Source organism: Nanorana parkeri, unplaced genomic scaffold (genome assembly GCF_000935625.1).
Source record: "Nanorana parkeri isolate BGI_ZX_2015 unplaced genomic scaffold, ASM93562v1 scaffold1484, whole genome shotgun sequence".
Taxonomy (NCBI): Eukaryota; Metazoa; Chordata; class Amphibia; order Anura; family Dicroglossidae; genus Nanorana; species Nanorana parkeri.
In genome coordinates, this window is record NW_017307752.1 from 275268 (window position 1) to 288148 (window position 12881).

At 41.4% G+C, this 12881-nt stretch overlaps 1 protein-coding gene across 1 annotated transcript in view; it reads left to right on the top strand.

Annotated features, from left to right (window-relative positions):
- The window catches only part of PIGN (phosphatidylinositol glycan anchor biosynthesis class N), a gene marked incomplete at both ends in the record, with an annotated part of 128295 nt that overhangs the window by 8760 nt on the left and 106654 nt on the right, over positions 1-12881 (top strand). The window contains one exon of the mRNA XM_018570237.1: positions 10038-10136. Coding sequence (XP_018425739.1) covers positions 10038-10136 — 99 coding nt within the window. The remainder of the gene's footprint in view (positions 1-10037; positions 10137-12881) is intronic.

Below are 12881 nucleotides of genomic sequence, written 5' to 3' on the forward strand. Positions count from 1 at the left end.
AGGCAGAAACATCACTTATTGGAGTGCCTGTGTCCATGTTTCCATATTTCTACACCCACCTAACAGTGTGTTGTAGACATAAATCAGATGGATCCAGCATCCAAGTGTGCACGAAAAAAAAAAAAATCCTCCCAAGCATGAAGGGCATACAAGCATGGCAAGGTTCATTGCAAAACTCACCCTACCATATGTGTCTAGCAGATCCAGTTTACCAACATAGGTAGAAAATGGGTCTTCACAAAAGCATGCCACCTAGCCCTGATATCTTTTGCTTGAAGGCTTCCTCAGAGGTCTACAGGTTTTAAAATATAATTAAATCCAGACCTTTCTTTTAGTTTTAGTCCTCTTTTAGGTCAAAGTAACACATTTACTAATGTACTCCTGTGACCGAAAACCATCATCTAGCAGGCTACTGCCTGCTATTTGCTGACAGTGCAGAGCTGCACTTCTGCCGGGATGGATCTCGACAATATTGTTTGAATCCAGCCAGCTGCCTGATTGACAGTTGGCTCTGCCTCTCTAGAGCTGTGTCTGCCCCCTCCCCTGTCTGTCCCTCCAATGACTCTAGAAAAGCACATAGGGGAGGAGGGAATCCCTGCGGGGAGCTGTGATTGATAGTTACCGCTCTCTGCATGGAGAATACCGTGAGCTGAGCGGCATGTGATACCTGCAGTGTGTATACAGTATGTGTGTGTGTATATATATATATATATATATCTATATATAAATCTCCTAATAATAATTGTTATTTATTTTAGTTAATTGTTAAAATTGTTATTTTATTACTGTATTCTTGATGCTTCTTCATTGGCACAGTTACTGGTACAAATTAGGTCAAATTATCTCTATTATCTGTGAAGAATCAAACACAGAACTGCTGATTCACACTCGTGTAACAGAAACTAGTTTGTGTTTAACATTTGAATTGGCTGAGCAAGTAGACTGAATGCCTTTACTTCTAATGCTGACCTTCCAGTAATTTAAAAATTGACCCTTGCAGTGGGACTTCCCTGCTCTCACCCCTGCACTCACTTACTATGCAGGACTGCTGGTTCTGCATCATACATGATGATGTCAGAGTGTCTGCGACTAACAGAGTGACAAAGAGAAGTGGAGGACCATCTGTCTGTCTGTCTGTCTGTCTGTCTGTCTGTCTGTCTATCAAACAAACTAACATTGTAAGTTATTCCACCACACTCCGCTATACACCCTAATACACTAATAACCTAGTTCACATTTATTGCAAAGTAAGCCTATAAAACAGAAATCTGTGAAGTCTATTAAGGTGTACTACAATATATGGAGGGTTGCTTTCTAATAACTGAGACATATTGTGCCATAAAAAGAAAGTGTGTCTAGGGACATGTATTTTCAGAACAGGGACAGTCACGCCAAATGATTCGTTGTTTTAGTCTAATGTTTAGGACTTATAGTCCTGTACCACCATATGTTTATACTTTTTAGCTGATTTCCACTTGGAAATGCTTAGTGACCCTTTGTCAAAGCTGTGGACATTCAAGTTTTTACATATTTCTTTACAACCAGTAAATAAGCTTTCAACCAAAGCCTTACTGACTTTTGTCACTGTAGTTACTGTGGAAAAATTCATACTCATAGTTCACAGCACATGCGCAAAAGTAATTTTCTCAGCAGCAGAGCTCATCAAGCTCCTTCCCCTAAAACACCAGCTCTGTGTTTACATCAGAGATTTGAAAGGATTTTGAGTCACTGCTGAGCGGTGGATGGAAGATGAGCTCATTCCTCTGTTGCAGCAAACAACACTTCTTGGTGCTTCTGGAGGTGGGGGGCAATGGCACCTGCCACCCTGTGATAGTGCTTGAGTCAATCACTAGGCCCAAGTACTGTCACATAACCAAGGGAGTAATGCCACTGCCCCTCCAGGTTGCTCACACTGCTGATTTTATCACCAGCTGTGACAGAGGAAAGAGTGGCAAGGAAGCATAGCCAAGGTGAGTATAAGTGGGTTGGGGAGACCCCTTGCAGAGACACGGTCTTTCAGCCTTTCAGCTTTGCATTAGCAAGGTGACAATGTCTCTTTAATGTAAATATGCTTCCTGCCCACCCACTCTAGTGCTCTATGTTGGTGCAGATGAGTATAGGCCACATCTGTCCTCAATGTCCTCATGCAGAACTGTGGTCTTGACGAAGAGAGAAGGGTGTGTTTGACTAGGTAGGTTAGACTTTAGAGTGCTTTGGGCAGCATGGTCAAACCCTGTTGCCTACTGGACTGCACAGTCATATTTAGACATTCTGTGTAACTGGTACAGCAGTAAAAGGGGATATGAAAATGGAAGTTGTTAGAACAATGTCATTATTTGCACATGTTATTGGTGCTGAGAACTGTGTGCTGAAGCTAATCATGCAAGGACCTGCGAGAGGTGGGAGAACCAAGCCAGACTTTAGATTCCTTTACTCAATTTAGTATTGGCACATTAGAGCGCAAAGGGTTTTGGCAGCAAAACATGTATGCTGGCATCCTGGGGTGCTTACATTTCATTAATTTAGCTAATATATTTACTTTTTTTAAGGTAAGGGTTTATTTAATATCTGATGTGTTAATATTTTATTTTTGGTTTTAAAAAACTAAAAATAATTAGGATCACTGCCTTTTTCTTGCCTAAACCCAAGGCATTTTGTTAGACTGTTGCACTCATAAAGGTTTTGGATTGTTATTGCCATAAAATCTTTGCCTTTCAAATCCATGACCTTTCCAAAAAAATTAATTGTGTGCATCATTGCCAGGAAATGTGGCTGATGCACAAACAAACATTTTAAGGTATCATTACATAGGAAACGATGTAGAATGAAAGCAATCCAATGTATAGTTGCATTAACTGCCTATGTGTTTATGTTCTCAACATGTATTCATATCAAAAGTATACGTTGGCTTGTTCAGAAATGTTTTTTTCTTCCTCCCAGTAAAGGTATGTCAGAGGTGGAATACATCATGATATCAATTTGAGATTTGTTTTTTCCCCGGTAGTGATAGTCCTGCCAGAAATGAATACAGGGTCATTGAGAACCGTATGAGAAACAGAAGATGTTTTATTTTTTTTATTCCATTATGTAGCATTTTGTTGAAAAGTACTAAAATGAAGATAAACCACACTATGATACATCCTTATCAAATTATTTTTAAACTACATCACTTGTTAATCTAAGTGGGCTAGTATTATTTCAATCTTTCAAAGTATTGTGTGATTATTCTTACATAGCATCATGCAATAACAGCACTCTGTAATATTTTACCCCTGAAGAAGGCACCAATGTGCTGAAACACGTAGAGTTGTTTTGTTCAATGTGAGAACACTTTTTTTTATAACTAGCTGGAAAATGACAGACTCAATGAGAATTGTAAATTAATTGAAAATTAAAGGGAGAATGGTGTGAGGAGGTAACAACTGATTTATATTTTGAGACTATACAGTACGTCTATCTACAGGACATCCGGTTATAATAGAAAGGAACTCTTATAAAGGAAAAAGATATAAAACACTGAGGCCCCATTCACACTATGCGATTTGGGATTCCTGCGTCAGGAACCTATGGATTCGTGCCGCAGGAATCGCAAATCTCCCATTTAGATGTGGCTGCTGTCACCTGTTCAAGTTAATGACTGGGTGACAGCGGTCACATATGTAAGTGGCAGTCCGCATGTTATCAGATGTAATACAATTACATGTGGTTTGGAATAGATCACTATTGTGGACACTCGATAGATGCCCCATCAAGTGCCAGCTATACTGTATAATCAAGTACATTAGCCACAATAAACGTCTTCTCTAGGTTTGAAGACTGTTGCAGCCAAAATTAATTAAACTTTTTAATAGAATGCGGAAACTTTGAAACTTATTTATGTGTGTAACTTCATTAATAATAAAATTCTGTTCCTTAGCTCCCACATGTGTCCTAAGGTTTAGCAGAAGATCACATGGGCTCTGGCAACAAGAATCATTGTGTTTCTTGTCATTAACTAGAGTTGAAAGTTTTCAGTCAAGCAGACCCTGTCTGGTAGTCTTGTAACAAGAGAGACACAACCAGAAAACAGAGCCTGCATTTGTAAGAACAAATATGGCTGGTGTATGTATTATAAATCTACACACTATACAAAGGAACAAGTTTTTTTTATCAGTTGTACAGTATTTAAAGATAAGACCAAAAAATACTATAGTTCCCCTTTGATTCCACTGAGGCAACAGGAATCAGATGGCTAGAAAATGAGAGGGAAAAATGCCAGTTTAAAGTATAACTTAAATTATTACATAAATCCTCTCATGCTCAGTGGCCATAAAAACCTCTGCTTTACTTTCAATCCATTAAATATATCTGACTAGGGTAAAATCCATAGGTAGGGAAATATAATAGGGACTAAAGAAAGTGCTACCATATTGTGAAACAGCTGTATATTCGTATTCTGTTTCATTTATGCTGTCTGTTCAGTTATATATCTTTTATATATGGGTTTTAGTCTGGTCATTTGCTTTTAATGGAAAATAAATAAAGTTGACATTTTTATGGCTACAAAGTGAGTATGAATTCCTGTGAACATTTATATTAACTATATACCTAATGCCAGTCTGTATGAATAATAGAAGGGAACGCCGTATTAACATATGTCTTGTTTTGTATGACTTCATACCGGTAGTAGATTGGTATATAAACAACATATACAGAATTTTCATGCATCAGTGTTCTGTCCTGTGGTTGTCCTCAGAAAATACATTGACTCTGTCAATACTGATTATGAGTGTAGATGACAAGATATTCTATTTTTTAAGTGATCATCATTCTATAGTTGCCTTAGGCTGGACCCATGTGAAAAAAATGTAATGTATGATTTTGAACAGTCAGACCTACAAGATCCACTTTGCAATTGAATATTCCAAGAGATAATAAAAGAAGTCCAGATAGGCTTTTTTTTAGGGATGCACCGATATATCGGCCGCCGAAACATATCGGCCGAAAATGGCACTTTTGGCATAATGCCGAAAGAGCCATGTTTCGGCCGATAGATCGGCGCTTCCCTGGTCTCTTTTGTCCCCGCTGGGCGCTGCTCTATGTCCCAGCGTGGAGAAAAGAAAGTGACAGCCGGTGATCGATCGAAAGTACGAACTTATCGAGTTGTGGGACCGCATGACTTCCTGTTTCCCTATGAACTACAATGTTTGCACACAAAACATGTTGTGCACGAGCGGCATCCATGGCATTGCCCTATACACATAGACCACAGTAATAAAATGATCTAGGATGACAGTAAGTCAGCACGTTCTTTATCTCAGGTGCCCCACTCAAGCGGCGGCCATATTGAGTGGGGCACCTGAGATAAATAACGTGCTGCCTTACTATCATCCTACATCATTTTATTACTTAGTTTTTAAAAAATAAAATATTAAAAAAAATTGAAAAAATAAACATTTTCGGTATCGGTTTCGGCCTGACATTTTTTTTATTTCGGTTTCGGTTTTAAAATTTCCATTTCGGTGCATCTCTACTTTTTTTAAACGTATCTAAAACCAAGAAAGAAATGTAATATATTGCAGCTTACCAGTGCTTAGATGAAGTAGCTGCATTCATTTTTCTTTTTTTTCCCGGGCTTTTTTTTTCACCCTGTGTTCATGACAGTAACACACTTCCTGTCATAGGGTGACAATGCTGACTTATTGTACTGTATCTGTGGAGGAGCAGCATGGTCACGCCAGGAGAGAAAGTGTGTTGTAAGTGTATAACACCTCCCCATGTCCTTATCTGCATAATTTAGGGGAAGTCTTCTGTAGTTCACAGAGGTAAGCTGAGCAAAACTAATAGACTGAGACCAAAGCGCAGCACAGGCAAAAGTGCAAAGGAAGTTACAAGCTCACTGGATTTTTGGCAGCATCAACAGGTATCTTTGTTAAACAAATTTAACAAAACACTTTCGATAGTATACTTAAAGGAGAACTATGAAGTGAGTGATTTACACTCACCCTCATAGTTAGAGCCGACGTGTGACATTGAAACTGTCACATGTCGAATCTATAGATTGGGAAGTGGGCGAACACATACCGTCGCTCGCTCACTTCCCAATTGTTTCCTTGCACAGAGCAGTGACTGTCAGTCACCACTCCCCGGAAGGATCCCCCCACCCCTCTCCGATCCTCCAGCGATGACTGGAGGAACGAACTGGGAGGGGGCGGGCACAGCTGGCTCTGCCTCTATATAGGCAGAGTCTGCTGTCAATCAGCCAGCTGGGTGGATCTCAACAGTATTGTCAGGATCCGTACTGGCTGCACAGCTCTCAGTATGTAGCGGGCAATGGCCTGCTATATACAGAGCATTTGGTCATGGGAGGACATTATGATGTCCTCCCGTGACACTAAAAAGAATTTATGAACTTTATTGATAGGGTTTACATACACATTAATTTAATAAACAGGTGATGCAAGAGTGAGGCACCAAGTCTCATGGGAGAAGGGGGGAAAGAGGAGATAAAGCGGAAACTGAAGGAAAGCAAAGGCGCAACAAACAAAATATGGGAGAGGGAAGACACCAAAAATAAGGGTAAAGCAAGGGACCCCAATCCACAGGAACCACAATATAACTCAACACCGATGAGCTCAATCGACAAAAAAAAACAACTAATTAACTGTCACAGGGGGCCTTCAATCTGTCAAATGATGTCTTATCAACATAGTACATCCAAGGATTCCAGACATCACAGAAAGCGGCATGTCGGTCATTAAGGTTGGCCGTCAGTTCTTTGACACGTTGCAAGAACTGCATGTCCTTCCCCCCAAAAGAGGGGGAGGGACAGAAGTCTTCCAGTGGCACGAAATAATAGCCCTCGCCGCTATTAAAAAGAAATGGAGGAGACTTCACTTTGCTGAAGAGATTGCACCAAGTATAATGAAAAGAGGAGCAAACTTTGGAGATTGGTGAACACGTGTAAGAAAAAACGTAGCAAACGGCAGTCCAAAAGGGAGCAACGCAAGGCCGTCCCACCAAATATGCAGAAGATTTCCCAAGTGGGAGTGACATCACAGAGATCTGAGGGAAGATAAGATAGCTATAAAACCTTTATTGCATTACAATCATTGCATGTACAAAATCACTTTTGTGTGCTGGGCATATCTGACCACAGAGTATAGTACAATACTTTTAGGCTTCTGTACCTCACAAGCTGTTCTCAAGGACCTTCACTCCATTCATTTCAAGCAATGTCCTTCTCCAGACCTACTCATTATAATACAAAATTCCAGTATAATCCAATGTACTTGCAGAATCTCTCCACTTCACTGTCTTCACTTAGGAAGTCCTGACAAAAGTGGTGGCATGACTTATTCTGCACTTCGGCATGGATCAGTGCCATGGAGTGAACAGTTTCCAAGGTGAATGACTATAGGTGCCTCTTTCCAATTGCTAGTGAATTTCCAAGGGATCCCCTAATTTCACTGCTTTTTCCAGAGTCTGATGATACTTGAAGGATGAACTGTGTTTGCTTAACAACCAGTTCCCTTATGCTTCTTTTAGGGCGCCACACATGTTCAAGTGCCTAAATCCTCTTCCAGATAGAGCAAGTGCAACAAATGCGACAGATGACAGTCTTATGTTAGCTTTGTGCGCAAATCTTTGCATTAATACCAATCCTCATGACTAGGCCAAACCTCCCCCCAGTACACGACCTCTCACCCCATTACATGAATAGCAAGGAGAGCTCAGGTAAGAAACCGGTTAGTTACTATGGGCAAAATTTTTTTTTTCCTCCTAGTTTTGGCAAAGCAGTTTCATCTTGACTGTCATATAAGTTTTTATAACTAGACATTAAACAGCCATTGCATCTAAAGTCTGGTAAGCTACAATATATTACATTTTTGTGCTTAGATTTGCTTAAATTACTCTGCAGCACTACTGAGCAAGAAATACAGCCTGCATATTTAATTAACACATAAGACTGTCCACCACAAGCATATATTATTTAAAACAACAGAATCTCTTTATATGGAGATGCATAGCTAAAATGTTAATTTTGTATAGACTTGACTCCTTATCCATTGGCGATAAGAGTAAATGTATATTTCACATTGGCTTTTGTATTTTTCTGTGTTTCTGTAGGTGCAATTTTAGCAATATTAAAAGTAAGCTTATTGACAAATGTGTCATATCATGGACAGCGTTGACAACCAGGACTTAGAGGAATCAATATTGTTGTTATTCCATGTTTTTCAGATAAGGTAAATAATGTAGAAGTAGCTATAAACACTTTTAACTTTATCATCAGGGATATAGCTGTATGCAAAGAAAGGGCATAAGAGGGAATTTGCCCATATTTCTCAGTTGGCTCCATACAATTTTCGCTCACCTTTTTGGACATAATATCAATATTCTTACTATATTGTCTCATACAGTTATGCAGGTTGAAGCAATGCAAGAGCTTCCGCTGAGCTTGCCAAGTTCTCCGCCAGCATGCACTATTTATTGGTATTTTTTGTACTCCGCTATGTACACTGAGCTGTGAATGTGCAGCTCAGTGTGCATTTTCAACATGTTATCCGGGATAAATTAATTTCCATGTACATTACATCATTCTGGGCTACCCAATCAAAATGTTTTTTAAAATTGGCAGCTTTCGTTAAAATACTACTTGGTGATTTTACCCCGAAGAACCTTGTTCAGCAACTTCCTGTTATGGGTGACAACTGCCTTCCAGCTGTGTTGTCACCTTTTGTTTAAGGCTACAGGTGGCTGGGCTGACACATATTGCACAGGCATGGGAAACTAGCCAGGGGCTATAGTGTCTAGCGAAGCTCCCACATGAGATGAATGCTAGCCCTCTTGTTATTCTCCTCTACGCTGTTTGAGTTTGCAGTTGCTGGCATGTGATGCTCCCATGGAGGTCACAGTTGGCTGGCATGTGGAATCCTTTCATCTTATATTCACCTGTCCTGTCATTTGGAGTAGTGTTAGCCGAGGAGCATCCCACCCTCCTACCCTAGACCTATTGCTTCCTCGTGGAATTTTTTAAAGGGGATAGTCCTTCAGCTATTACTTGGATAGGACTTTAATCTTGGGTTTTAAATTTGTGTGGTTAGTTTGAGCTTTATGGCTGGGCTTGTGCCCTTGTAAATTTGCACATTTTGCTATTATAAAATGTTGTTTTGGGTTCTCCTTCAATAAATACCACAGCCTTTTATGCCAATATGCTGTGTCTGTCTTTATTTATTCTTACATCCTCTTTGCTAGTAGGGTTATTTCTGAGGTTCCGGCATTTCATCTCATAGAATTGTATATGATACACAGCACTTTGTCTTCACATCTCCGCGGTGCAGTAACGCACATTCTTGGCGTATTTTACTTTAAAGGCACCAATTTTTCATTGGGCAGCCAGTGCAACTCAGTACAGCTAATCCAGGGCATAGCAATCTCACTGCTGCACGCAATGTGTGTTACCGCACGTTGCAGTAAAGCATTGCATGAAACCTGGCCTCAGGGTTCTGTATCTATTTTCCTGCCACAGAGATTTGCATCTGACAATGCAGTAGGGCAGTGTCACTCCTAATAATGACCATTATAAATAAAAAGTCTAGTTTGGAGAGTGAGAGTCCCTCATGATGGTTGTGGCATATGGGCATACTCAGAAACTCAAGTGCAACGGTCTGACCACTGTAGTGTCTGAAACATTCTAAGCAACGGTGTCATTTATCCCACTAATCTCAGCCAAAAACTCAAATGTCAGATTTAGATAGACAGACTTTACAGCAAAAATCCTCACCAGGTCAAGTATATGCATTGTAAGGATTTTAGCACAGTTCAGAATCTTACCTGTTTATAATTTGTGATTACTGATACATTCTTTCAAATTACTTTCTCCTTTGTAGGATGGTCTGCCTTCTATAATTCCAAAATCATTGAGATTTGAACTAGTGCTGCAAGGCAGGAGTGCACACCACTACACCACTGTGCTCAGAGTAATACTTTGTGAGCTGTATACACCTTCTGCTTTGATGTATTTTTAGGTAACAGTGTTTATGTCTTCTCTCTAGGTTGGAAGGAAAATCCAGTTGAATTTGATTCTGTTTTTAATGAAAGTGCATACACATGGAGCTGGGGCAGCCCTGATATTTTACCCATGTTTGCAAAAGGTATGGACTGTTCCAGATGTGTGATTGTATGGATAAGTGTAAAAATAATACAAATGTCTTATTTCCTATATTGTTCACTACTCTGCAGAATACATAGAACCTTTAAAATCAGTCTTTTGCCTGAAGGCTAAACCAGGGGTGCCCACAAGGTCGATCGCGATCTACCAGTCGACCGCGTAGCGATCACTGGTAGATCGCCATGTCCTCTCCTCCCGCCGCTTCTCTGGATCCCCGCTGCTCTCCCCAGCGGGGATCCGAGAAGAAGTGAAGGAACCGGCGGCGGGGGAGGGCGGAGGACGGAGCCGCTGTCACTAACTAATGCAGAGCAGTGAGGAGAGAGAGAGACGCTCGGCCAGGATCTGACAGCCGGCGCCTCTCTCTCCCCTCACTGCTCGTCCGTTCTGTCACAGCGGCTCCGACCCCCCCCCCGCGGCTCGTCGTATCCCCCGCTGCCTCTGCCCGGGAGAGCAGGGGGATCCAGAGAAGTTGCAGCCCCCCTGTGCGTGGACGAGCGGCAGAGGATCGGTACATGTCACTAGTATGTACCAATCCTCTGTGTAGGACAAACACTGGAGCGATCGGCTGATCACTCCAGTGTTTGTAAATAACTGGGGACACATAGTACTATGTGTCCCCAGTTATAAATGAATGAAGAGGAGGTGATTTACATCACCTCCTCTTCATTCATAAGTTTCTCAATGGGCAGAAGCACTCTGTACAGAGTCTCCTCCCCATTCAGAAACTGATAGTCAAATATTTTCTTAATGAATGGGAAGCCTCTGTGCTTTCCATTCATTTAGAATAGAGGCTGCAGAAAAAAAGATTGAGGACTTTGACAAAATAAATAAAAAAAACTGTTTTTTTTCCTTGCCTCAGGCGCAAAAGGAGCTGGCTACGGCTATGCTCCCGTGGTGCTCGTGCGGCTGCCGGCTGAATGTGTCAGACGCTGCAGATGGAAAGGTGCAGGACACCCCATGTGCAACGTCGGCCACACGAGCACCACGGGAGGACAGGACGCCGGGACCTGTAATGTACTGGAATGCACTGGAATGTAAGCAGGCCGACTCCCTGCGTTCCGGTGCGGGAGGGGGTGTGGAGCTGTATTGAAGTCAATGGCATCGCCCACAGTGCGATCGCCCGCACTCGGAACGCAGGCACATTCCTGCAGGCACATTCCTGCCTGCCTGCATTCCGGTCCAGTGCGATCTGCAAAAATAGTGCTTGCAGCATTTTTGCGGATCGCACTGGACTGGAACACAGGCACTGATGCAGGCGATCGCACTGTGGGCGAGGGGCCTGCCTGCGCAGCCTATGCCCCCTCCCACCCCTGAATGCAGGTGTTTTTTCGTTGGTAGATCTCAATGAGCTCGTCATTTGAAAAGTAGATCTCCAGACGAAAAATAGTGGGCACCCCGGCGTAAACAATCCAAATTAAGGCTTGTTTGGGAGGGCACCAAGTAACCTTTCAGTGTGTTTTTGAATTGTGAGGGGAAATCGGATCGTGAAGAGGGATCTTATACAAACATGAGGAGAACATAAAAATTCCATACTGTTAAAGAGGAACTTTACCCATATCATCAAAATAACAAAAAATATACCTTATGAAATGTTTAGTAATGACAATATCCAAACAGATACTTCTAGATAATTGCCGGCTTTGTATTCTTTGCATACCTTGTTTTTCTTTTCTTCTCCATTCTTTTCACAGTGACCATTTTTACTACGGGCAGATGAATCCATCTCCCTTTACTTCCTGGAACTCTGGCACATGTGACTAGGACATGTAACCATGCACATCATCTCAGGGGAGGAAAATTCCTTTCCCTGAGATCTCATGAGATTACAGATGAGATTTCCCAGCAATGCTCTGCTGATGTAACCTTCCCAAGATGCAATATAAGATCCAGATTGTAATTGACCCCCACTGTTGCAAGATATCAGTGCTGTCCACTGATTCACCAGCTGTAGCTCCTCCATGAAACTTCATACACTTAAAACTATAGCTATTTAAAATCGTTAGTGTTGAATGGTTGTCAAATGGTGTCTAATCTGCAAAAGCCTTAGTAAAATTGTATTCCATATGAGCTCTATCTTGAAGACAGTAGTGTGCACAGATTTAAAGCTTTTACTTGAAAAAAAGAACATTTTGTTGTTTGTTTTATCCAGCTGTTTTATTAGCTGTATCATCTGAGACCAGATGACCGAATATTCTGTCAACATGATTAGTTTCCACTGTATCTGCTATTCCCTCAGATCTGCACTTCTACAATATCAGCAGACATTGTAGAAGTGCAGTTTGTGGAAACAAATGTCAGTGTTTAAAGTACAAATAAATCTTCATTTTTTTGCATATATATACTTCTAGCAAGCAGTAGCTATATGCAAATACATGCAAAAATGAAAAAACATTAACAAATAGGTAAAAACTTACCTGTGTCTTCGACGCTTGCTCCAGTCTGAAGAGCTGAAGATTTGTGGGCGGCCGTGAAGGATCATGGGGCGGGCACATGCACAGTAGAGATCTTGAGACTAGAGAAGAGGAGATACACAGTGTAAGTCAATGCACTCAGCCAGCAGCATGCACTCAGACAGACACCATGAGACACACAAGATACAGCAATCAGCGCTGGATCAGAGACTGACACCAGCGCTGGAGGGACTCCTGAAAAATACTGGAAAGAAGAAGATGATCAGATCAAGAGGCATCACTTAAGGCAAGTCCTTAAAGCAGCATGGGGGGGGGGG